This window comes from Typopeltis vanoorti, chromosome 12 (genome assembly GCF_054136105.1).
Source record: "Typopeltis vanoorti isolate ZY-2024b chromosome 12, IOZ_Tvanoo_1.0, whole genome shotgun sequence".
NCBI lineage: Eukaryota > Metazoa > Arthropoda > Arachnida > Uropygi > Thelyphonidae > Typopeltis > Typopeltis vanoorti.
The window spans coordinates 26,950,724-26,978,451 of NC_143560.1; the positions used below are offsets into that span (position 1 = coordinate 26,950,724).

General features: G+C 34.0%; 1 protein-coding gene across 1 annotated transcript in view; it reads left to right on the top strand.

Moving 5' to 3' along the window:
- Positions 1 to 27,728, top strand: part of xmas (RRM_XMAS2 and SAC3_GANP domain-containing protein xmas) — a 523,534-nt gene that overhangs the window by 362,950 nt on the left and 132,856 nt on the right. Inside the window, exon 21 of the mRNA XM_090401436.1 lies at positions 10,576 to 10,737. Within this exon, the coding sequence (XP_090257562.1) occupies positions 10,576 to 10,737 (162 nt within the window). The remainder of the gene's footprint in view (positions 1 to 10,575; positions 10,738 to 27,728) is intronic.

Here is a 27,728-nt window from a genome sequence, read left to right on the forward strand (position 1 = left end):
GAAGAATGAAATCCAGAAATGGAAATACAAGTTAGAATTGAAATGGTAGGAAAAAATTTTCCCCTTATGAAATCAACACTGTGGTAACTGCAATCTAAATTTAGAACTTAGAGTATGCATGGTTAAATGCTATGTATGGTCTATACTGTTGTACAGTGCAGAAACTTGAAGCCTTTGTGATGTGGTTATACAGATGAATATTAAAAATCCCATGGACAGCAAAAACGTCCAATCAAGAGTACTGGAACAAATGGGATAATCACATGAACTTTTAGATACCATGAGATACTTCATAATGAAAAATATAAAATACTTCAGTTGATTATAAAAGGGAAGATAAATGGAAGTAGAGGACAAGGAAGATGAAGAAATATTGGCTGGCAGGCATCAGACAGTGGACTGACATGAACTCTGAGGGACTGTTCAGAGTGGCTGCAGATCACTCAAAATAGGTGGTCGCTGACCTCTGATGGAGATAGCACTCAAAGAAGAAGAAGATGGTTGAATAAAGACTAAGAAAAATTGTGGAAGGAAAGCTTGGAGAAGAACAAGCTTGTTTCAAGTCAGATTGAGGTTGTCAGTATCAAATTTTCATGTTAGACAATTAGACCATACAGTTATATGGAATAAATGGAACATTTATTCTGAACTAAGCAATGCATAGTCTATATTTAAGTTGTAAGTCACCAGTTAGATTTGAAGGTGATCATACCAGGTGTGAGACCAGGGTGTACATTATTTCCACTGTTATTCATCATTTGTACGGAGGAAAGTGGTAGTATTAAACCTGATATCAAAATTGGATATGTTAATCTTAGCTTTTTACATTATGCAGATGTTATACATCTGAATAAATCCAGCAAGTCTGTAAGAGTCCCTGACTAAATTGAAAATATAGTAAGGGAAAAAAAATCAGCAATGAAATTAGGCAGAAACATTGAAAACAACAAGTACATCCTGAATGGAGAGCCTATAAAACAAGTAAAAGTTTTTCAGCTTTTTAGGCACAATTTTTAGTGAGGATGGAAGATTAAATTTAGAAATAGATAACAGCATTATCAAAGCTAGTATGGTAAAAAGTCATTTGAATAAATTTATATAGAATAATTGAAAAATTAGTCAAAACACTAAAGCAGCTGTATACAAAAGTGTTTAAACCAATTTTAACTTATTGATCTGAGAAGTGGATTAGAAATAAAAAAAAAACTTGATCAAAAACTTGAGATCACACATATGAGAAAGATTAGGGAAGTAGACAGATACCATCCATGATAGTATCATATTAAAAATGAGGATTTTACTAAAGAACTTGACATTGTTATCATTCAGGAATGTATTAGCAGAGCTAATCTTAGGTTGATATGGTTAATTAAACAGGATGGGAGAGAAAATGTTAGCAAAACAAGTATTTTTGTCAGGATGGCAGGAAAATGATCCAGGGGAAGATCAAGATTTAGGTTGATATAGTGCCTTAGAAGGATATATGATCTGTTAATTTTGGTATCATATATATGTATGATACCAATATTGTTGATAGGAAGTTAGTAATTATGTAATGTTTTTATGTCATACTATCATAATATCCTGTGTACATTTATTATTGCTGATTGCACTAAAGCAATAAATCCACACAAAAAAACTATTATAATATACTAAAGGTACCCTAATTAATCTAAAAAACTTATAAATCTTTAAAAAAAATTAAAATAAAAAAAAACATAAATCTTGCAGTCACTTAATGTAATAATACATCCATACTCAAAATAGCCGTAGATTGGAATATTAATCTTAGCTCTTTATACATTCATTGTTATACTTCTAAATAAATCCATTACAAGTTTTCATTAACTTCTGTTACAAATCTGATATGAAAATCAGCAATAAAATTACCAAAACTATGAAATTAGGTAGTGTTAGATCCTACTTCTTGTCAATCTATACTTTGGATCCGATATATGGTTATTACGATGTTTTTAACTAGTTAATAGGTTGCAAGTTGATTTCTAATTCAAATATAAAGAAAATTTATATTTAAAGACTGCGCCACTTTATATCTGAATTAGTTCAAGAATTGAAGATAAACCAACTCTTAACCACCTTTCCCTTATATGTTGTTATTACTATATATACTGGCCGAGTATATTTAACTTACTTAATTTTCCCGCTTTGGTTCGAATATTTTATGAATGGTGCAGTAAAAGAGATTCAGGCAAAATTCAACTTTTGATTAACAAAAACAAACATTTAATTTTAAAATCACAAATTTTACACTTAACTTCAAATCACTAATTAAGTTATTAGAAACACTTCAGCCTTCCTGGCAATGCAATCATGCAAACTCAGACAATGGTAATTCTGCTATCTCTACTTTACAGTCTTCTCACAGTTCCTTAAATTCCAAATACAATAAAAATTTCAGTAACACTTCTTCACAAACAATCACTTTTAATTTTACACTTCGGCTAATTCTCCACAATAGTTACTGTTAGTATCAGGGAATTCTAAGATGAAACTCACACACTTCTCTGTACAGAAATATTAAGGTTGGAATAATCTTACCGATAATCTTTTCTTCTTCATTTACTTATACGTAAACACTTTTTATAACTGTAAACACTTCTTTGAACAGTAAACGGCACTCATTAAAATAATTCTTCTAAGCAATAACTGAATTAATCATCGGTCACAATACACATAAACAAATGTTGTTGCATAAAGTACTATCGATCACTCATGAAATAAAGCAATACAATAATTCCTTAACTTTAGGTTTTATAAGCACAGTTGTTCATTCCTCCGGCATTCAATTAATTCTTTAGGCACTATAATTCCAAACACAGCTAACGGTAAACTCCAATTTTACAGCCTGTACTATTCTCTAGTAACTTCGTACTTTGCTTCAAGGTTCCGTATGTCTTTGAAAGGTCAGCGCCGGAATTATATCTCAACTCAAGTATTGCTAGTCTATTTAGTAGTCACTCAGCTGTCTTCCGTAGCTATAATTGTTATTCTACAACTTATTAGCTAACCGCCTCTTGACTAGTAGAATTTATTTAGCTGCTCAAGTGACTTGCCGACTCGCTATTATCGCACTGTGATTCCCGAATGCCCGATTCCAACCTAATGCCAATCTCTCTCTAATAAATCTCTAATCTCCTAATTAATTAATAATTCCAGCGTTCGTCGCTTATATATCTGTTTTTCCCGCCTAAATTGTTCTCGTGATTGCTTTCTAAAAACTCTTTTCAATAAACCTTCTCCTCACGTGGTGTTCCAAAACGTGCAAGCTATCTAACATACGTTTCCATGACAACAAAACAAAACATAATAAAATTGAGCTATTACATGACGTTAAAATAAACAGGAATAAATAGAGAATATTTACATTTCAAATAATGCGCAGTTAAAATATCAAATACAAATTCTTATACTATTAACATAGTAATAAATAAAATAGCTTAATAATATTTAATACAGTCTTTTCATTATTAATTCATATATCTTTGAATAAATAATTAAATATTAGACAAAATTAAAGTAGTTAAATGAATATTAAATTATAAAATAAGTTATTTACATTAAATAATGTTTACAAGTTTAGCTTATATGATGGAAGATCAAGTTGGATTCTGAACCAAATAATAATTACTCTAATCTTTACATAATCAGAATCCAACAGTAGGAACAGAGAAAACTTGAACTGTTTTCTCTGTTCCTACATTTTGCCATTCTGAATAGAGAACTTATAATAGTTAAACTGTGAAGATCTTTCAGCTATATAGGTGCAATTTTTAGTGAAGATTCCAAATTAAATATGGAAATGGACAATACAATTAGCAGAGCTTCTATGATGCATGGTCAACTAAATAAGAGTGAAATTAGTTAGAACACTAAACTAGCAGTATACAAGACAGCTTTCAAGCTGGTTTTAACTTTTGGATCCAAGAGCTGGGTAAAGTAAAATAGTTGATCAAGGAGTATTGATCATTCATTCAGCAATGTGTGAGCAAAGCAAACTTATCTCAGGTAGTATAAGTTTTTCCCATTCTATTTAAGGATCACTTAAATAGAATGGAAAAAATAGGTAACCGAACAAGTGTATTTTGCCGGGATGTTAGAAAAAAGAACCAGAGAAGATCAATATCTAGGTGTATTGATACATGATGCAGTAAGAAGTGCCTAAGAAGACCGAAATATAAAATCTGATGATATTTGGATATTGACAGATAACTGATTCTTTTGGAGGAAAATTGTTAAGAATTTTTTAATGATGTAAATTAATATCCTCTGCACTTCCTGATGTGATGTCATTCTGTATCAGCTGAAACAAATCACACTCTTTGTATTTTATTAATTTTTTTAAAACATGTTTTAGTCTTTCCTCTACACATAACATTTATCTGCTTCTATCTTAAAGCTGTTCATGGTACCTTCATCCACAGCATTTATGGGAAAACCATTCCTTTAATTTTCATGTAACTGTAAAGAATGTAAGGATGGTTTGATGTTAAATCAGGTGTGAGACAAGAGTACACACTATTTCCATCGTTTTTCCGACTCTGACCAACTTTCTAATTTCAATTCTTAATGTTTGTCTTCTTCATTATCTTTTTTTATTATGCCCTTGCTGGGTTCGTGAAGTGCAGTAGAGCCTGAACATGTACATTATATACACATCTATATACACATCGTCAAGGTGCATTGTGCCATGTAATGAGTCACATTTTTGTAGCAGGTATAAATTGGAGGAATATGATGCACCCAAGTCAGTGCAACTGTGTTCAGGTGAAATGGCTGCGGGAAGGGAACTGACGCAGTTTGAAAGAGGTATTGTGATAGGCCTGCCATGTTGCAGGCTTATCTATTCAGCAAATTATTGACAAATTGAGCCATATCACTGATGCCACATCAGTGATATGGTATCACTGATTGCCACATCAGCAATCAGTGATACCATACTGAGTTGGAAGTGCAGGCAGTTAACTGCAAGTGCTACATGCAGTGAACGACTAACCACACTCATTGAATGTAACCATATGGTGCTATGAAGTATAATATGTAAAAACCACCATTCATCAGCTGACACGTTGAATGTGGAGTTTCGGGCATTAAATGGAACATGAATCTGCGCACAAACATTCAGAACCAAAGGCTCACAACATGAATCTTTATGGTAGGACTGCAATATGCGAGCTCACATTACCTAAACCAACATGCAGTGTCATCTTCAGAGGTGCAAAGAGTGTGTACAGTGGGACATGGAAGCTTGGAAATCTGTGTTATGGAAAATTAATCATGCTACACCCTCTACTGAGCAGACAGATTGGTGTGGAAGATGCCTGGTGAATGCCTCTTATCAGAATGCATAATTCCAGCTATGAAATTGGGAGGTGGCAGTGTGATGATATGGTTCTGCTTTTCCTGGTTTGGCCTTAGACCTCTGTTTGTGGTGCCACAAACAATATTGAATGTTCAAATACCTCTTGGAGGTATTTGAACATTCTGGACCATGCATTGCTTCCTACTTTGTGGTGTTTCTTCAGAACTGATTGTTGTCTCTTTCAGCAAGACAATGCACTGTGTCATAAGGCTTCTGTAACTGCATGGTTTGTGGACATGAACATCACCCACTTGACTGGCCTCCACAGAGCACTGATCTCAACCCTACCGATCATCTGTAGGTTGAACTGGAGCATCAGGTGAGGTCAAAGAACGTCTTACCCCACAACAGTCCAGGACCACATTACATGCCTGCAGGAAGAATTGTCCAAAATTTGCATTGATCACTATCTTACACTTGTGGAAAGTATGCCCCATAGGATTACTTCAGTCATTGCAAAGAAGGGGTTCCTACATCTCATTAAGATGAGTGCACTGATTGTTTGTTCCTCATTCTATGGTATCTGTTGACTTCTTTCCAAGCACTATATGATATGGACTAATTTGTATTATAAACTTTGGTTGTCTCCTGTTAGTTAAAGGTAGTTTATTAACCAGCTGGCATAACTTTCCTTATTTAATATTGTGACTTACTTAGTGAATTTCCTCTGTATACCTTTTAAAATTCCATTAGAAATTTGGTTTAGACAACCAAAGATGAGAACTATAATCCAAGACTGGCCTGACCAAAGACTAGTGTGAGGATGCCATGACTTCCTTCCTCTTGCAATCAAAGTTTTCTTTAATTAGACCACCAATGTACTGTGCTTTCATTCTTACCAATATGATTCCTGAACTTTAATTCCTTATCAACCATGATACTCATGTTCTTATAGTTAATAACATTTTCCAAATCCTGCACCATTCAGTTCATATCCGTCTAATCCTACTACTAAACTAAATATATTTACATTTCTCCAAACTGAATTTTAATCTCCACCTCCCTGTTCATTCTTACTCTTTAAGGTCATTCTAAAACAACTTGAGGTAATCTGAACAATTTTATTATTAATACATGAACTTAAAACCATTGATAAAGAATTTGTCAATGATATATTATACTCCTTTTGATTATTATTTTGCTTATATTTATCAAGTGACTATTCATGAATTAATACAGTGAACTATGTATTATCCAGTATCTTGGGACCTGGCATCTTTGGATGGTGAATTTTTCCATGTTCTAAAGGTCCCTGAAATGATGCTTTTCTGCAATGCATGAGCATCTGACATTGCATGATCAGTTGTTATTGCTTTGGTCATGTCACAAATTTCATTTAAAAGCATATTATTTATAATTCATGCAGAACAACAAAATCATTGATTAAAAAAAAAGAAAGAAAGAATGAAAAGAAAGATGCCTGAACTGTGCTTTTGTTTGGAATATAAAATGAGTTTCTTAAAATTAATATGGAATGATTACAGTATCAAATGCGTGTGTACATACAAAGGAAACTGGTGTGCAAAAAACATATTGTCTTCATCTTCTTTCATTTAAAAGTGAAGTAATGGCAAACCATGTTTGCACTGAAATGAGAAGTTTTCCCTTTCCACACAATGTACAATTGACAGTTATCGCTGGCAACCCATTGTATTTGTCAATTTATTTTTTGAAAGAAAACAAGTATATTTCTGAACCAAATAGGAATGAATAACATTTTTTAGTAAAAAAAAGTAAAAATATGACATTGCAATGATTCATTGATTTATGTCAATTTTTCAATAAATGTTTTGGTTAAAATGTATATAATTTATCACAGCAGTAGTTGCACCTAATACTAAAGAAAAGGCGAGAAAATGTGTTTATTTCCTCAAATACTAGGAATGTATTTTCTTCCAAGTAATGGTTTTTTCTTTAATTTTTTTATGTTTATTCCCTTGTCAGTTTAATTTCTTTTCAGAAATTAAATGCAATTTAATTTATACAGTTGGTGAAATTTGTACAGTTGGTCCTTGAAAGACCATGCTAATTCTTCTTTTTTTTACACGTTTTTTCTCACTTTTTTTTTTTTTTCGGTACTAGGAGCAGATAGATATGGCTGTGACAAAATGCACAGTACAGTATTTTCACCAGTCAGTTTTTTTTTTTTTTTAATGACATCAGTCAGTGAATTATTGCATGTTCATTTCTGCAATCAGAACTCTTTTAGTTTAAACTGTTGTTTTTTTCATATTTGGTTAAGAAATATATTTATTATTCTGTTATAAACTTTTCACCACCCTCCAAGCAAATAATAATCTAGTTTTAACAGCCTTACTAATGACACTAACACAATTTCTATGGGTGACCTCCCTGTTCTCTCCCTTATTGAAAAAAAGTCTTCAGTGTGAATCCTGTAAAACCCTTTTAATAATTTATATATGTCTGTCATATCTCCTCTCCTCTGTCTGTCAGCTAGTTTTTGAAGCCCACAGACCAATCTATTCTCTTAGGGAGCATTTCATAGACCTGCCACAATTTCTGTCACTCATCTCTCAATCTTCTCCACAACTTCTTCATCCCCACAGAATCCAGATGACCACATCCGTATGCAGCAGTCGAGATGTGGCTATATTAATTGTAAAAGGGAAAAATAACTTCTCTATCCCTGCTTGTTAGTGTGTTCTTCAGCTACTATATAATTGGACTCTTAACCATATCTATATTTGTTCGGGTTAGGAGAATTCTTCATAGCCATGGCTGATTCTAAAAATAATGGTTGTGCAAATTTGAGAGACTTTTATCTTAAGATTAATTCCAAAATAGCTGTAATACTTTTTAGAACATTAAAAGGCACCAAATTAGGACTTTAGATGTTTTGTCCATTACAATTTGAATTGTTTTACTTACTTGTCATGTATAAACTATAACATGCTGCTTTGTGCTCTGAAGATGCTGATTTGAAGTTCAGCAAAATACAAACCAGTTAATAAACATCTTTTTTATCAAATAGTTCATCTGGTGTTAATACTGTTAAAATATTTATGAACAATGTTCATCACCTAAACTTGTCTATTAGGTTGTATGATAATTAACAGTGCAGCCATGTACACATTAAATGTAACTCCTCCCACTTATTAATCAATAAAAGTGAAGTTGCATTCAGTGAATTAGAAGTTCAGTCATTGACGAGACCAACAGGCTCTTTATACAAGAAGCACAAGTTATATATCAGTGTTTAGAGGAAAATCCAATGACCCAAACTAATCTCTAAGCAAATATGTGACACAGTAAAATGTTTTATTGAAAAAGAAAAGCACATTTCCAAAATGTGCAGTTAAACATTATTTTTTCGTAATTTTATCTGCTAAAAATGGACAATTCTTGGTAGTTTTTGTTTGATATATATATATATATATTATATTCTATGTATGGAAATCGAGAACAGAGCAAAATTTGCATAGCTTATCAAAATATTAACTGCTTACGGAAATTTCAGGAAATAACCTGAAAGGAAATATTCAGTTGTTTGCTGATGATGCAAAATTAGGTAGAGTAATAGTTTAATCAAGGCGACATGGAGAGCTTGCAGTACATTTTAAATAGACTTTCGGTATGGGCAAAAGTTAAAAAAGAATGGTTAATGTCGAGAAATGTAAAGTTATGTATTTTGGAATAAATAGATTACAAGCTGTGTATCACGTTGATGACACTGTACTTCAGGAAATAGATGAAGCCAGAGGTTTAGGGCTGGTGATAGACAGAGAGTTCAAGTTTAGAGGACATATTGTTAAGGTAGCCCATAAGATTACTTGGCTATTAAAGAACACATTAACAAGTAGATATAAGGAAATTGTCATTCCTGTTCATAACACCTTGATACACCCACATCTAGATTACTGTGCTCAGGTCTGGTCTCTTGGGTTTCTTGGGGGATGAGGAAGTGGTGGAGAGGATTCAGAGGTGAGTGGCCTGTGGAATGTTCCCTATGAGGATAGATTAAAGGTGTGCAGATTGAAGAAGTTGGTTGATAGGAGAAAAAGAGGGGATATGATAGAAACATTTAAGTTGCTTAAAGGGTTTTATGGGATAGATGCAGGGAAAATGTTTTAGCACTTGGCTATAGGGACCAGAACAAGGGGTCATCCTTGGAAGTTGAATTAAGATGTAGTTAGTAGGTGTAAGGACTAGATTTTTTGCTTGGAGAGTTGTGAATGAGTGGAATAGGTTGCCAGAATCAATTGTGACTGCCTTGTCTGTTAATGGGTTCAAGGAGAGGTATGATAGATTGTGTGGATAGATTGGGTCTCCTGCGATTGAATCTTCGGACTCCATGGAAGTGCCTGTATAATTATAATAATAATAATATATAGATGTATGTATAGATGTGTGTGTGTGTGTGTGTGTGTGTGTGTGTGTGTGTGTGTGTGTGTGTGTGTGTGTGTGTGTGTGTGTATTGAAGTGCCAGGAAAGTGCTATTAAAAAAAAAGTAATAAAAATACATACAAAGCACTGTATTGGTAATACAACACAATTTTGTCTGAAAAAAAAAAAAAAAAAAAGTCATGATGTTACAAATAATAGTACAACTATGAATTTATATATGCATGCACACACACACACACACACATCCTTTGTTCTTTCTTCCCATTCAAGAATATATTCATCCATCTGAATGATTTTTTCGACCGTTTTCCTATAAATAATTGAAAGTAAACAGAAATAATGCTTTGAGAGTGAAGAGATACATTTAGAAAGTAGAGAGGTTGAAATGTAGATTGATGGTTCACAAAGTAGCATATTTAAAAATGGAATATCAGTGAATTTTATTTTCAAATAGTATTATATTTAATATAATACTATTATTTAAAATGAAAGCATAAATTAAATAGAAAATATTTCACATTGATCTTTGTGCTTTCAGGCTTATTGCAGTATAGTTTAAATGGGATTAAAAAAAGAAAAGAACAAAACAAAAAAAAAAGAATGAAGGTTTGCAATATCAGTTTTTCCTTTAAACAGCCTTAAACAAACAAATCACAACCAATAGCAGGAACATTGTGCCTCTGGTGGTGAAACATGGAACCAGATGGCATTGGAATTTGTATTTCAGTTATATGAGGTGCTTGGTTAATAAGGTTTGGATAATACTGAGTTCACTGTAATAATTTAATAATTAATGGTAACTGATATATATTATGTATGATTTCATTTAGTTGCAATATGCTACAGAATGGTTGATCAAAAATAAACCTGAAGAACCACATCTTGTAACTTCCTATCTGAAAGATTATTTAGAAGATGGATTAACAAATTTTGTCTTTAGCTTAGTTTATCAGGATCTTGCAAGTAAAAAAAAGCAAGGAATATATTTTCAGGTAATGCTTATATATTCTTTCATATTTTAATTAATTGTGGCATATTCCTATATTGTCATTGCTAATTATAATATTATATTCATTTTTGTTTCGGTTTAATAATACTGTTTTAGTAATGTGACATATCAGTAAGTATGTTGCTTTATTGTAATGAGTTATAGGAAATTTACTTATCCTTCATTGATTTCATATGTGAAATAACAAGGTATATATTTAAAAATGATATATAATATTGGATTTATTAGACCATGGTTTTGATAAAACATTTATACATAATCAACGATTATGTATAAATGTTTTATCAAAACCATGGTCTAATAAATCCAATATTATGTATCATTTTTAGTAAAAAGGACCAAATAATAACTATCATAAAGGTATATATTTATACCATATGCTAATTTATAATGAAACTTGCCTTTTTTAATTTAAAGATGAATGACACATGATAAAAATGGTTTACCTTCATTTTATTTTTAATTGTACATAAGTAAGCCTATTAACAGATTTGTTTGCTCTGATTGACTACTGTTATTAGATATATTTTGCAAAATTGTTTGACTTATAATATTCATTTTGACCTCTTGGCAACTTATTCCAGGACTCTAGCAAGATGAATTTAACTTAAATATTGTCTATGCTGCAGATCCTTATAATACAGAAACTCATTGTGCCATTCTAATTTGTTTCTAATTGGATCATTCAACGGGTAAAAAAGAAAATGTGTTGAAATTATATATTGCAATAACTTCACTGTGGATGGATAGAGCTTAATAAAATTTGGAATTGGATACACACACAAGATAATATCTAAAATATTGGTGCATTTTTTATTGACAAAATTTTTCAAACTAGTTTGCCTTGATATTAATAATTCTGCACCAGCTAGGCTGAATTGAATGAAATTTGGTATTTAGGATCTTTATTAAAATTTATTGAATCTTTTTAGTTTTGATTTTTGGGTTATCACTTATTACAGAAGTAAGCAAAACAAATTCTGGAGTATATAATCCAAATATTGATGAGTACATAACAAAATATTCTAAATATTGACACCCTTTTCAGATTTTTTCAGAGGTACCACTACTGTGTTGAATTGTTTGAATAATGGAAATTTGCCATGAATATTATGGGAACTACCATGATAATGTCTAAAATAGTTCTGATGCATGTTCAATTTTTTAACAGAAGCATTGGTCTTTTTTTATTAGAGAGTTTTTTGAATAATGGAAATTTGTTGTTGCTCTCGTGATAGTTCTTTCAAAAACAAAGAAATAGTGGGGTGAAAAAAACATAGGAAAAAGAATTTTTAAAGTGAATTCCACCCTTAAAAGATTATACATCTTTCTTACATTTAGTAAAGAAATAATGAATGAATGAAGTAAATAATTACCAAATATGTAATTATTTAATTTTGGTAATTTTTCAATTGCCTTGAAAAATTAACATTTTTGGTCACTAGTCTATAAGAATCAAGCAGTCTAAACATTAGCTCATGTACCTGAGATCTAAAATAAATAACCTGTCACACAAGACAACAGAAATTGTCTTCTATCTTACAACAGGATAGGAGATTTGCACAAACATCCATGTCATATCTTCAGAGGTACTTCTAACATAATATTATAGTTTCTCTCCATAAGTATTATAGTTTGATGTTAAATATTTCATCTTGTCTTCTCTCAGTGTGTTAGGCTCAGTTGCCTTTCAGAGCCACATTTGGAACTGAATTAATTCTACAATAAAAATTTAATCCTATTGTAAAATCTGTGTCTCTGAATTGTGTGTGTTCTCTAACTGGTTTGCTGTCTTGCAGGATGAAAAACCCAAGCTTCCAGAATTAAAAAAACCTGCTGTTGCCATGTGAGACTGACTAACTCACCCTCACTTAAAAAAGCTGTTCTAAAGTTCTTTGTATCCTAAACAGGTTTCAGATCTAGGTCTTTCCAAAGTGCGTCTTTGTTAACTGTGTGAGCTGCTTAGTCTCCAAAATTTGAAATGTTTGAAAATTGTATATAATTAATAAACATTTTCTTTATTCATATGTGTTCATATCCAAGGTAACTATGTCAAAAGCACCTCTGATCTTAGATTTTCGCATCCTTTACAGGGATAAAATTACAAATATGTCCAGTAAATTATGCGAGCTATCTTTTATATATATATATATATATAAATTTGCTTGAACAGCTGAGGGTTGTAATCTTTGGGGAAGGCAGAGTGTCCATATACAAAGGACAGAAGTATATGGGATGAAGGAGAAGGCAGTGGAGATGGTTCAGTGTGTTTTAAGATGGACTGTAAAGGGATGTTGGTTAGCAGTGGCTCTTGTTTAATGATTTTGGAGGAGAGTGGAGGAATAATAATAGCCAATTCAGCAGAGCACGGTCCATGAAAGTATCTGTAAAAGAGACACAAGACAGAAACTGAATGTCTATGAGAGAGAGAGAGAGAGATTGAAGTGGATCTGTGTGAGAGGGGGATCAGACCAGTAATTAGTTGGATTGTCCTCTTCTGAATAGAATCGAGCAATCTTAGTAAGGCTTTTGGTGCTCCACCCCATAGATGGAGCAATATTCTATGGCTGGGTGGATTTGGGCTTTGTATAGACTTAGCAGCTGTGAAGTAGTGTTTTGTATGAAAAAGTACACCAAGTTTTTTGGTGGCTGCAGAAGGTATAGTTGAAATGTGGTTGTTCCAGGAAAGATCAGAGGTGCAGGTCAGTCTGAGTAGAGAAATCTGATCGTGTTTGTATATCTCAGTATTGTTGAAGTTAAGGAAGCTAGATGAGTTCTTTCCTGCAAGAGATCAGACAGGACTGAATTTTGGTGGCATTGAAGTTTGCAAGGTTGTCCTTGTCATACTAGGAGATCTGAGTTAAGGTCTCTGGTCATGGTATATCTTGAGGATTCTAATACTTGAACACTACAAGATTTGTTGAATGAAAAGGAGGAATGGAGTGTACTATTATCAGCAATGGATAGGACTGAAAGTATGAGAGTGCAGTCATTTATATTTGTGAGGAAGAGGGTGGGTGAAAGAACAGATATTAGATCCAGCATATCTTCTAAGTAGTTAATGCTAAGGCAACTTGGGGATGCTGAGGAGTTTATTCCCACAAGCCCTCTGGTCAGCTCACGAAACTTTCATAGTTTCTACATTCAGCTTTGAAAGAATGCTGGATCTAATATCCACTTTGCTTATGTAATTTTGCATCATCGAACTGAAGCCTTTGCCTCTTTATTTTAATAATTATTTTTATGCACTGACAGAGAGTTGGCTTATGAAAAATACATTTCTCTGATGTTTCAAGTTCCTTAGTACTGAATGAGTGTTTTTTCTGTCTTAAGGTTTCTGCCTGGTCTCTGAAGGGAACCAATCAGTTCAAAACATCTGTCCAGCCAGTGAAACTTTATCAAAATGTACTAATAAAAGGCGAATATATAGACTCTTGGGCAGCACCTATGTCTTTTAAGCAGTCCACACTAAGGCAACTTGAGGATGCCGAGGAATATATTTCCACAAGCTCTCTGGTCAATTTTGAAACTTTCTACATTCTAGTTTCTACATTTGGTTTTGAAATAATGCTGGATCTAATATCCACTTTACTTATGTAACTTTGCATCACCAAACAGAAGTCTTTGGCTCTTTATTTTAGTAATTACATCTGTCTTATCTTCACAAAAGCCATCACTGGCTCAGTTCAAATAAGCACTTGTCATAAATGCAGCAAAATCTCCTATTGATAACCTTTCACCTTTAGAACAAACTGCTTTCAGTAACCTTAGAAACAATTCTGCTACAGTGATCCTACCTGCAGACAAAGGAAACACTATGGTAATCCTTGACTATGATTATGACTTCAAAGTTAGACAGCTTCTTAACACTGACACTTACTCGATTATTATTATTGTTATTCATATGGATACTCCGTGGAGCCAAAGGACTCGTTGTGGAAGACCCACTCTATTCATTAACATAATGCCTATCATAGATCTCCTTAAACCTATTCACTGTTGGGGTGCTTACCACCTGTGGCAACCCATTCCACTCATGCACCATTCTCCGGTTAAGGAACACCTAGTGTGCACCCTTTGTTTTCCCCTACACCCCATGTATTAAAAAATTTCTTTTCTGTCAAGCTTACAGAATCCTTCCTTCACTGTCTACCACAAGCCTACACATACCAGCCAATATATACATGCTAACTGTTATCACTACCCTTATCAAAAAATTTGGAGTCATTAACACCTTCATAAACAGAACTATAACAATTTGCTCTAATGAACAAGCCATTAAACAAGAATTACAAAGGATTGACTGCCTGAGGAAAGATGTGTGACCTAATATATCCAATAAAGGAAGTGAGTTCTGATTTTCAATTTCAATAGTAAAATGTATGAACTCATGTTGTTTGTTCAGGTGGCTGAGGAAGATATGTAACGTTCAGCAGCCTTATAGCCAGATAACTTCACTGTGTACTTCAAGCCTACACATAGCCAACATATACATGCTAACTCTTATCACCACCCTTCACAAAAACTTGGAGTTATTAACACCCTCAAAAACAGAACTATAAAAATTTGCTCTAATGAACAAGCTCTTAAACAAGAATTAAAAATTATTAGCAATACATTTATAAATAATGGCTATAACAAAAATACATATAATATGGATTACAGTAAAACCATAGCTATCCTTTACATTAAAGGGTTATTAGAAAAAATAAATAGAATTCTGCACCATTCTAATCTTAATGCTACTTTTAAACTACCGATAAAATTAAAAAAAATCACCCTAGAGTATATCGCATCTGTAACTTACCTTATATTGGTGAAACTGGACATACAATTCTTATCCTTAAAAAAGAACACAAACAACACATTAAATTTAATACTTTTGGTTAAGCAGGCCTCTCAGATCATGCCCTTAACACCCTACACCAAATTGATTGAAAAAGTACCTGTTCTTTACATCATACAAAAACCTGGTATGAACATAAATTTAAAGAAGTCTGTGAAATTATTGCTTGAGAGTTCTGACTTTAGAACTCTCAAGCAATAATTTCAGCTCTTATTGGCCACCATCCATCCATACTGTTTTGTTCTAATTTATATGAGTAATTATGTGAGAGCATGTTGCTCTCTAGCTTAACGTTAGAGTTGATGTAGTAAGGTTTTTTTTTTCACCAGAGATCAGGCAAGTAGTTTTAATGGTTGACCAAATTAATGTAACTTTAGCTTACCTTGTAGATTATAGTGTAGCTTGTTTCTTTGTGTATGTTTATACTCCAGATGTGATAACCTTAATGTGAAGGTCGAAATGTTGAGTGATTATTTTGGTTTTACTGAAGTTTTATTTAACACGGCAGTTGTTTCCATAATTTGTATAATGAATGCTGATCACTGTGTAACCATGAAGAAAAGGTTACATTTTACAACCTTGAATTGACAACCATTGTGAACAATACTTTCTCCAAGACCTAACTCCAAGTGCAATCCATCAGGCATATACAGGCCCTTACAGCCATCAAATTCACTCCATACATCTAGAAACTTTTTTTTTTATGGAGCCCATACACGAGAGATTGGTACAGTAGTAACGTATATATGGGTAGTGGGTTGGGAAAGGAGAAGGTTGTTTACATTTGATTTAAAAGCTTGTATGTTGTATTCTTTAGGAAATACGTTGGGGGGGGGGGGAGGAACTGTTCCACAGTACAGCAGTAGGGATGAAGGAGAAGGAAAGAAAAGAAACTTGTTCTGTGAGTTTCAAGGTGTATTGTAAAAGGATGTTGGGTGGCATCTGTATGTGTTCCAGTGGACTTAGTACTGAGTGGGAGAATTATTGATGCTATTTCAGATGAACATTTGCCATGGAAATATTTATAGAATACACAAATTGCAGAGACCAAACATCTGTGTGAAAGTGGGAGGAGTGAGTTAGTAAGAGATGGGTCATCTATCAATTTTGTTGATTAATTTTAATAGTATAGATGAGAACACAGGTTGATAAGAAAATAACTATTTATTATTGTTGATATTTAGCTGGTATTCTATCCAGCATCTTCAGAGCACAAAAACAGTTTGTCACAGTACGTGAGACAACAATCCAGTATAGCAGTGGGACTAGTTTGAACAATTATACTACAACACAAAGACTAAAGTCCTAATTAGACGCCATCTATGTTGGAGAAAAAAATATTATTATTATTATTAGTCACCTCCAGGGAGTCCAAAGACTCATCGAGGGAGGACATCATCTACTCTACAACTCTGCTTCCACCACTCACAATCCACCAATTGACCGCAAATACATCAACGCCATCTACCGCCACCACTAGTATTTCCACAGACAATCACAAACATCCATGCCCAGGATATGACAAACTGTTTTTGTGCTCTAAAGATGTTGGATAGAATACTGATGAAATATCAACAATAAGTTAATAGTTATTTTCTATCAGTCTGTGTTCTCATCTATACCATTAAAATTAATCAACATGTTCGACAAACACACAAGCCTTCCTACACATTTATCAAACTGCACACCATTCCTACAGGATCTTCTCATTGGCAGTCATGGCTCTTCTTTTCAATTCTGTCCTGTTATACCGAGGTAGCAGATGCATGATCTTTTTTTCCTTTCTTTTCATTTTTGCTTCTTCTAACAAGTCTTTCATATCTTCTCTCATTGCATATTTCTGACCTTTCAAATCCTTTGTGCCTGCTAAAACAATTAAATTATTCACTTCTTTCTTCTATAAACTTAAAGATTCACTAACATCCTTTAACTTCGCACCTGGAAAACTTGCTTTCATCACTTTCTCATTAAGTGTACCTCTTACCATCGAACCCCCATACAATACTATCTCTTTTCTTGCACTTTTATGCTTTTCCCATTTACTCTTTTTTTCATTCTCCATCCTTCTGTTCCACACACTAATCATTCCTCCAGTCACTTGAGCTCACATTTTGTCCTATGAAGGAGTCCGCATAAACATACAATTTCTTTTCGTGCTGGCATCTCATCATCTGTATTATTACTTTCAACCACTTCCTTCAAACTGTTTCATATTTCGTGCTATTGTTCACTGCTTCAACTACATTCTCCACAATACTTCTACATTCCTGCCTTATATCCATAATATCAGTCACTTCATTCTTTCACTCCTGACACAACTTGCATTTCTTATACTTACCAAACATTTCCAACAAATATTCTCTCCATTCTTGCTCTCATACCACAAGCCATTCAATCTTCGCCATGAATACATTAAACACACGTTACATCGCACTAAATCCCGCACATTGATATCAGCAGCATTGATGTTTTGATCACCATTTTTCTCATTTGCATCAGTTCCATAATGAAGAAATTTTTGAAAGAATGTCATGTAATAATAGTCAAGACTACATAACACCACTGTCATATGAGCATCGTCATGTGGATCATGTTCCTACTAGAGAACTTCAAAATCTCAATAACCTTTGGAAAATCATCTCTTTGAATAATCAGACTGACAATCAGCTATCACCTTCCAGGAATGACTGGGTTGATGTATGAGTCAAATACTGAGTTAGTAATGAATGGGCAGATAATATATGATTTATTGCATTATTTTCAGAATTTCTATTAGTTACTGTAGAGAGATTGTGTCCAAGTGCATATCACTTATGTCATAGGTTTCGCAGTGTTCCTTGTGTGAGGTTAATTAAGGGGGGGGGGGTTACGAAAAAAAACACCTTATACAAAATATAATCACTTATCAAGTAAAAAAAGATTGCCGGTCTAGTTTAACCTTAGATTCTGAGAAGTCCATTAGCAACATCTCTAGCCATTTACAAACTAATTATGGAATCTGGTTTTAGCTAAAAACTAAAATTGTATTATTAAAGACCCTATTGATTCTTTTCCATAACATAGACTGAGGTCTATGAAACATTCTTTAATCATCCAAGTAGATAAAATATATAAAAAATGTAAGCTTCGTATCCGTGTTATTACAATATTATGCAAATATTATATTAACTTCAATGGACACTTTGCATCCATGTAATTATTGACTATATACATGTCAAGGCCAGTTCAATGGTGATTTATATGATTAGCAATATTTGTTTTGAAACACTTGCATTCTTTACTAAGCAAAGTCCCTTCTGTTTTATCCAGGAATGAATTTCCAGGAATTTTATCTAGGAATGAATGAAGTTAATTTCTTTAAAGAAAAAATGGAACAACTTTCTAATTATAACTCATACTAACAAGGATATGATGGGAGTTGTAGGTATATAGGACAAAAAAAAATTAATTAAATTAAATAAATTATAATAAACTTATTATCACAAGATTATTCTTCATATCAGTGCATTACAAGAGATTGAGACACTCTCAGCTAAATAAACTGAATGGAATTTTTGCCAAAGTCCAGTGAAAAAAAATTGATAGAAAAGATATAGCAATAGTACCTCCGTAGCACAATTGGAAGAACGATGGTATGTTGCGCCCTTTGATTGGAAAAGGCCTAAGTTCAGTTCTTTTCGTGACTGGAGGAATCTTTATATGTTTTTTTTTTTTTTTTTTTTTTTCAATTGAAGTTAGCCAATTTCAATTGAAGTGGAGAGTTAGCCAATCTCATACAGAGGTGGCAGGGTTTTATATCCCAGAAACTCAGGTTTTTTATCCCTCATACAGACAGATCAACATTCAGAACACATGCAATTTGCAAACAAAAAATACTAGTGGTGTAGATGGTGATGATAGTAGCGATTCAGTGTAGTAGTTGGTGGATTAAGTGGTAAAGACTGAGAGTTGTAGAGTAGGTGCCCTCCCTCAATAAGTCTGAACTATAATAATAATAATAAGATTCAGATACATTATGCCAGACCACCAAGGCTTTATAATTTCTCTAAGGTGCAGAAGCAAATGTTCCACTCAGACAAATAGTCTGTTATGCAGAGGTTGTCAACTGGCTAAGCCAATTGGCAATTACCAATTGGTAATTTTTCTTCCACATGAGAAATCCTGAAGATTTTTAAAAACATGAGTTGTAACTTTTTCTGACTCTATCAGACATGTTAAGTATTTTGGATATAGTCTCACTTGTTATTTATATTACCGTAGATATTATCACGTATAATGCGAAAAATTTATGGTTCTAAAGTTAGGGGTTCGCATTATATGCGGATCTTAAAAAATATAACATCTTATTAGACTTGCACACACAATATATACTACCTAATGCCTATGCAAATCTACTTGACCCACTCACATTTGGCGACCCAGCGCGCATCGTATCTGTGCAAAAAGCCAGTAATGTAAGTAGTGCTAATATCCCGCCCCCCTTGGCGGGATATTAGCACAGTTATATCGGTTTAACCACAGTTAATTTTAAATATTCGTTAAACAAACCTAGCCTGAAAATGAGCCAACAGAAACGTAAACGTTCATCTTTTGAAACAGGATTTAAATTGTATGTTGTGCAGTTTGCAGAAGAACATAATAACAGTGCTATGAGAAAATTTGGTGTAGTAGAGAGTAATATTAGACTTTGGGGTAAGCAAAAAGAGTCTTGAAAAGTCCCCAAAAAGAAACGTGCCTGTCATCGATATGTAGCATCCTTTCCAGAACTCTAAGAAGAGCTAAATGAATGGATTTTGATGCACTGACAAGATGGCATTATAGTAACAAAACATGCATTTCGTTTTTGAGCTCTACAACTCAAGAATGGTAAATTCAAGGACACACCAGGTATCTGTATTTCATCTTTTCTTGCTTTGCCTGGGTGGTGCTGATTATGGAACACAAAGCATTAACATTACAACACCGAACAAAAATCACGCAGAAGTTACCAAAGCAGCTTCAAGAAAAAGTGGAGTCCTTCCATCAATTTATCATAAAATTACGGAAGTCTCACGGATATGAACTTTCCCAAATAGGCAATATGGATGAGACGCCCATGCACTTTGATATGCCTGGGAATCGAACAGTAAACTCAGTTGGTGAAAAGAGTGTCCTCATAAAAACAACACGACATGAAAAAATGCATTTTACCATTGTTCTAGCATGCATGGCAGACGGAACCAAATTAAAGCCGACAGTGATATTTAAAAGGAAGACAATTCCTTAGCATATGAAATTTCCACCAGGTGTCTTTGTTCGCGCCAATCAGAAAGGTTGGATGGATGAAGAAGGTGTACAATTGTGGCTGGATCAAGTATGGAACATACGTCCAGGTTGCTTGTTACGTCAACAAAACATGCTAGTCTGGGATATGTTCTGGGCGCATTTAACGGAAGCATGCAAAGAGAAAGCATGAGCTACTTATACAGACCTAGCAGTCATACCGGGTGGTCTAACTTCCGTTTTGCAGCCGCTTGATGTCAGCTTGATTAAATAAATCAATGCTCATTTCTTAAATGTGGAATAAGTAATTCAATGGATGGATCCGAAGATGACGTCGTATATGAAAGCGAGGATGACACACAATAAAATGGAGAGCATGATGACGATGATGCAATGCCTACAGATGAATTTATAAATGAAATGTTTGATGATTCGAAAGATGAAGAAGAATTTAAAGGATTTTGACATTTTGTTTTAAAATAAATATTTCTTTCGTTAATTCGTATTGTTTTATTTATAATGTTAGGGAACAAGATTAACAGATCGCATTATACGTGGACATGACATTTTAGGGCTAGTTTTCAAACAGAATTTCTAGTTCGCATTATACGTGGATGGCATTATATGCGAAAATATACAGTAATTCTTTGGTGCTCCATGATTATTTAAGCAAATTTTTTCTCCTGATATTTATTAAGTGGTTTGAGATTGTGACTAATATAGATACTTCATGCATCAGGAAATGATTTACAGACACATTTTGAACATTACATCTTAAAGACATTTACTTCCATTCTTCAATTTGATGCTATGAAATCTGCCTTCCAAAGATGCATTAGCAGGCATTCCACAATTCACTTTGCATTGGAGTTAGAGGTAAGTTGCTTCATAGATCTTCTCATTCACAGACAACTAAAAAAAAAAAAAATCAGCATGGGCACATGAAATGATGCTTCATCTCATCATCATCATTCTTAGCAAAAGTTGGTTCACATCTTTATTCTGGATAGCATTGATGGGTCCTTGTTGCACTTCCTCAAATGTGAAAACAGTATTCTAAGGTTGGGAAGATGAGCAGGGTACTTCGTAGACTGCTGGATGTGATAAACGGGGAATGCTGTCCTTGGGTGAGCTGATAAGGGTTGCTAATTTGTTCCACGGTCTGAATGTCGTGCATAGTTTATGTTTATTAAGAATTCTTGAAATCTTTTCAGATGTGCCTTTAATGTATGGGATAGTGACTGTTTTGTTGTAGTTCTCTGTGGTAGATAATGGGAGGGGTTTCTTAGGAGCGTTTAGTATTTTGTTTATCTTATGGGGATTATAGCCATTGGCCAAGAAGGTGGGGCATAAGTGAGCCAGTTCAGCAGCAAGAGTATTGTCATTAGAACAGATTGCTCTCGCTCTGTGGGTTAGCATTTTTAAAATGCCATATTGTTGAGAAGGGTGATGGTGTGATTGTTTGTGTAAATATCTCCCTGTATGTGTGGGTTTTCTCAAAACTGAAAATGATAAGGAACCATCTGGAAGGCGTGTGATAAGTATATCCAGGAAGGGCAGACAGTTATTAGCTTCTAGTTCCATTGTAAAGTGGATTTTTGGATGTTGGCTATTTAAATGCGCTAAAAATGTTTTCAATGTCTCTGGGCCATGTGGCCAAATAGCAAGCACATCGTCACGTCAACATAGCATAGCCAAAGTGTTGGTTTGAGAATGGCTGTATTGATTGCTAGTTTTTCCAGGTGTTCTATGTAAAAGTTGACTGGGGGGGGGGGAGCCCATGGCTGTCCCATCTATTTGTTTGTATATTTTCCCTTTCCATGTGAAATATCCTGCATGTATTGTGAATTTGAATAGTTCAAATATATCAGGAGGGAAGTGTGACTTCAGTAGATTGAGGGTTTCTATTAGTGGTACATTTGTGAATAGTGAGGTGATATCAAAGCTTACCATTAAATCTGAGCTTTTTAGGGTATGGTGTTGTGAGATGCTTTTTAGGTGGGCTGAATTTTTGACAAAGGAGGGAGAATTGTTTGTGAGAGTGGCTAGTAGCTTAGCTAAATGTCTAGCCAGTTTGTATGTGGGACTATTTATACTGTCCACAATTGGGTGTAAGGGTGTACCTTGTTTGTGAATTTTTGGTGCTCCATAAATCCTTGGTGTTTTGACATGGAAGGACTTGAGTTTATTTACTGTGTCTTTGGGCCAGGAAGTGACTTTTTTCAATAATTTACGTGCCTTATTTTTTTGTGTGTTGGTGGGATTGCGATCTATAATTTTGTATGTTGACTGATCTTGTAACACTGTGTGCATTTTGTTTTCATATTCTGTTGTGTCCATCACCACGGTTGCATTCCCTTTGTTTGCTTTTGTTATGATAATCTGGCTATTATTCTGTAGCTCTTTTACAGCAATGATTTCCTTATGCGGGATATTATTTTTGGGAGGCTTAGACTTGATTAGGATGTTGGCCACATCTAAACGTATGTTGTTGGCTATTGTTGGAGGCAGGTCGTATATTCCCTGTTCGATGAACGCCATTATTTCGGCTTTTAGAACTTGTTTGAGAGTTACGGCAAAATTGTGCCCTCGACTTAAAGCACTAGTGGCTTTTTCAGATAGAGAGCGCCAAAAATCAGGACTCTAGTCTTTGTGTTGCTGCTACAATTTTGTTTAACTAGTCCATTGATTACACCATGTTGTTATAGTCTCGCATATTGTGACAAATTATGTTTTTGTGCTCTGAAGATGCTGGTTATAACACCAGTGAAATATCAGCAATAAGTTAATAAATTAATTATTTACTTATTTTTCTGTGTTCTAATATATACCGTTAAAAAATAAACAACATTTGAATGTGCTGTGTTTGTGCCATGTTACGCTAAATGTGAAAGTCGACCCTTGAAGAGAAAATTATTCTTGACTAGTTTGGAATATTATCATACATAAGGAAGTGAAGATCTTTTGCTTGAGAAATAAGATGAGATTATGATTTGTTAGCATAAATTCACTAGATTTTCTTCACCTCACTCAAGAATGGTGAGGAAATCAGTGTTTAAAACATTATTTATGGAAGATCCAGAAATGTGAATCATTTGAGTATTACGAGGTTTCTCGAATGAAGAAAAGGAAGGGTTTGCTATCATCAGCAAAACTTCCTCTTATATAATGAGAAGCTTGTTATATAGGAGGAAGAGCATAGGTGAAAGTGCAGAACCCCTGGATACTCTTTGAAAAAGACTGAAGATCTGAAGAGATGAAGCCATCCACCATAGCATTCAATGAATGGCTTTGAAGAAACTGGCAACCCAATGACAGTGGACAAGAAGAAAACTGTAAGTGTAAGACAGCCCCTTTGCTTGACTTGATCATATACCTTGGGAATATAACATTTCAGTTGCTAAAAAGATTTTATAGGATTGATGAAGAGGAAATAGCTCGGCACTTTGCTAGAGAGAATAGCACAAGAGGTCATCCCTGGAACTTTAGTGACAGTGTGGTTAACAAGGCTGTCAGGACTTGAGTTTCACTTGGATAGTAGTGAATGAGGGAAGTGGTTTGCCAGATTCAGTGAGTGGGCTCAAGGAGAGTTTTGACAGTTTGGGTCTTCCATGATGAATCTTCAGACTACCTGCCAATGACCATATACAATAATATCTACAAAGTGCTTCAGTTCTTTGGTTTGTCATAGTGTTATCAAACATAGCAGTTGTCTGTTGAGAAGAACATCAAGATTATATAAGATAACAGAAATCTAACAAATCAGGTTTTCTCCAGTCAAACCTGATTTGTTATCCTCTCATAGTGATTTCCTCTCATAAATGAATTTACAAAACTAAACAAAAGGAACAAAAACTAAAGCTACTTATAAAAGCTATTTTCTATTGCAGAGAAAGCTATAAACATGACACAGACTGAACCTAAATAGGAATGACTGATACTTTTCCACTTTTTAATAGTATTATTAAATCTCCCATTTTTTTAAAAAAATTATTTTGTAATACTGTGGCACTGAAGACAGCTAAAATTTCTTTGAATTCAGAGTAGTTATCTAAGTCCAACCAGTTAAGTCTTTATCGATCCTTAACTTACCCTATTCACAATTGGATATCAGTGATTAGGGACATTCTTCAGAATGACAATTGATAAACCAGTGCATTCTTCATGTTTGTAGCTACATAAAGTCAAAAAATCTGCATGTGCATGTACACTTTCTTTTCCTCTTTAAGATGTATAGATGTGTGTACATTGATTTCTGTATTCTCCCCACACACACATTCTACTGATAACATTTTAGGTGGTTAGCCCTTCAGTATCTAATACATCATCTAGCGCATAGGCAGTGGAGTCAAAAGACTCATTTCAGGCAGTAAATGCTAACTGTCGCAAATTATTTCATACCACACTTTAAATAAATTCACCATAATCTCTCTCTCTTTCACACACACACAACCACTCCATGAGAATGCATTCTCTATGGAAGGAGTGGGATTCTCTCTCTCTCTCAACCTTTGCAGTCACATCCTCATATATTTTCCCAGGGTATAAAGGGTATAGCCTTTTATTTTTCTTTCCATCCTTGCTTTTGCCCTTTGGAGAATGCCTGCAATTTTATAAGCTATTATGTATATGTAAATTGATGAGTTTTTGAAAAAGTTCAAAACATATTGCAGAGATAAGGAGGTTACAATTACTCTAAGCATTTGATGTGACTGATCCCATCTGACCTACCATACATAGGTTTGGGCCAGAAGACTGAAACTGTGCATGGTAATTTCTTATAGATGTGGAAGCATTGAATAAAATCCAGAAGCAAGTGACAAAAGGTCACTTGCTTCTGGACTCTTTCTCCAACTGTGTGACTGGGGTCTGCAGAATCATCCTATCAGTGTGGACTGAGGGTTTGCTGGTTATAAAGTTTAGTTATTAAAGAAATTTTATAGAATAGATACCGAAGAAAATTCAATTATATGTCAAAGCAAAGCAGGATAGATCAATAGCTGACCCTCTCAATCTCTCCTGTTTCTTGATTTCTTGGCATGTGCAAGAAATCAAGAAACCTTTTCTGTTTATACCAAAGCACGAAATAGCTCCAAACAACCTATCAACACCTTCAAAACTGATTTTGAAAGGACTAAAAGCAGAAAACTTGCATCATGTCCTAATGGTAGTCATGCTTTCTGTTCTCTTTTATACTTGGTTCCATCGTTCCCCACAGAAAATGCCATTTCCTGACTTCTCAATTTTTCTCGAATTTTTGCATAGGGAACTTTAGGAATGTCTTCTACCATTCCTAAAACCTTACATTCAGTGCCCCATTTCAGAGGAGATCAGAAGAATTTTGTCTAAACTGGATACCAAAATTCTGTACAAATACTTATATTATTGGCTATTCATAACTATTATTTTTGATGAACTTACAATGTATACAGTGCATTCTTCAACATCCAAGTAAACCTTTGATCTTTTTTACAATTTTTGCACCACCATCACTCTAAAATCTCTAGCTTTATCAAGTCAGAGATCTGAAGAAAAAAAATATACATAGCTAAATAATAAGTTGGAGAGTGGATGTAATCAACTGTTGGACATAGTGAATAACCAGATTTGTGCACATTGGGAAAGGCCATAGATACATGGGGGATGAGCATGATGAGGTAATTTTTCAACAGTGTTAGCATCTAAAGAATATATCTGTTACAATAATTTATATAATTTATTTGGCTTTGAGTAGGATCTCTACTGATTACAATATATGCGGAGCTGACCTGTAATAAAATGTTAAAGTTTACAATTACACTTCATTGGATTCCATGAAAACTGGCATTGTGATATCACTATTAGTGTTTTAGCAAAGAGTATGTGGTTCTGACAGTGGAATACTCAAAGGAGAATGTTTAACTTTATACAAAATCTGGCAGTTTCAAACTGAAGTTTGTTAGCTTCATCTGTATTTAACTGTTTGATATCCTTTTCCATACCTACCATGAAATTTTTCATAGAGATGATAGTTCAAAATATGGACATTTTGATAATACACTTCATGGGGGGAAGGTATATTGGTTAAATTTATAACCCATTTGTCACAAACAAAATTAGGTGACTGTTGAATGAAGTCATGGCTTTTTTTTTTTTTTTTTTTGTTAGCATTTCTAATTTTGAATGAATTTTTGCTTGCAATTTAAGTATGCTTGTCTGACTAAGGAAAGAGAACTTCTACAAACTAAGTCAGAATGTTCACAATTGAATGGCTTCTTTAAAAGGACTACGCAACATCTATTTGACTCCTACAAACCTAACCCAAACAACAAGGAATCAATATGTCGAGTTCCAACCCCATACATTTCTGGCATTTCAGAACCGATTTCAAGAATTCTGAAGATATATGATTTAGTAGCAACTTTTATTCATATTAATAAACTCTCAACTTATTAACCACTCTTGTAAAGATAAACACTCACCTATGTCTCTTCCAGGTGTATACCAAGTTCAATATGACCGACATCTTTCCTACTTCAGACAAACTGGATGCTCAATGTAAAATAGAATACAAGAACATCAATCATATATTTTCCACAAAAAATCTGATAAGTCTGGATTAGCTAAACACAGAATAGTGGCAGACCACAACATTCTTTGGTCTGAAACATGGCTTCTACATAGATGTCAGTACAAATTTGAATGCCTATTTAAGGAGAGTGCTGAGGCCTTGCTTCACTGCCCTAACTTGAATCAGAATGACTGCCTATCCTTATCAGAAATAAGGGAAAGTTTCATTTGAATAACATATCATTAAAGGTTTTTTTTTTTTAATAATTAGGACCAAGAATGATATTTTATAAAGACATAAGGTCTTAAGAAACCAA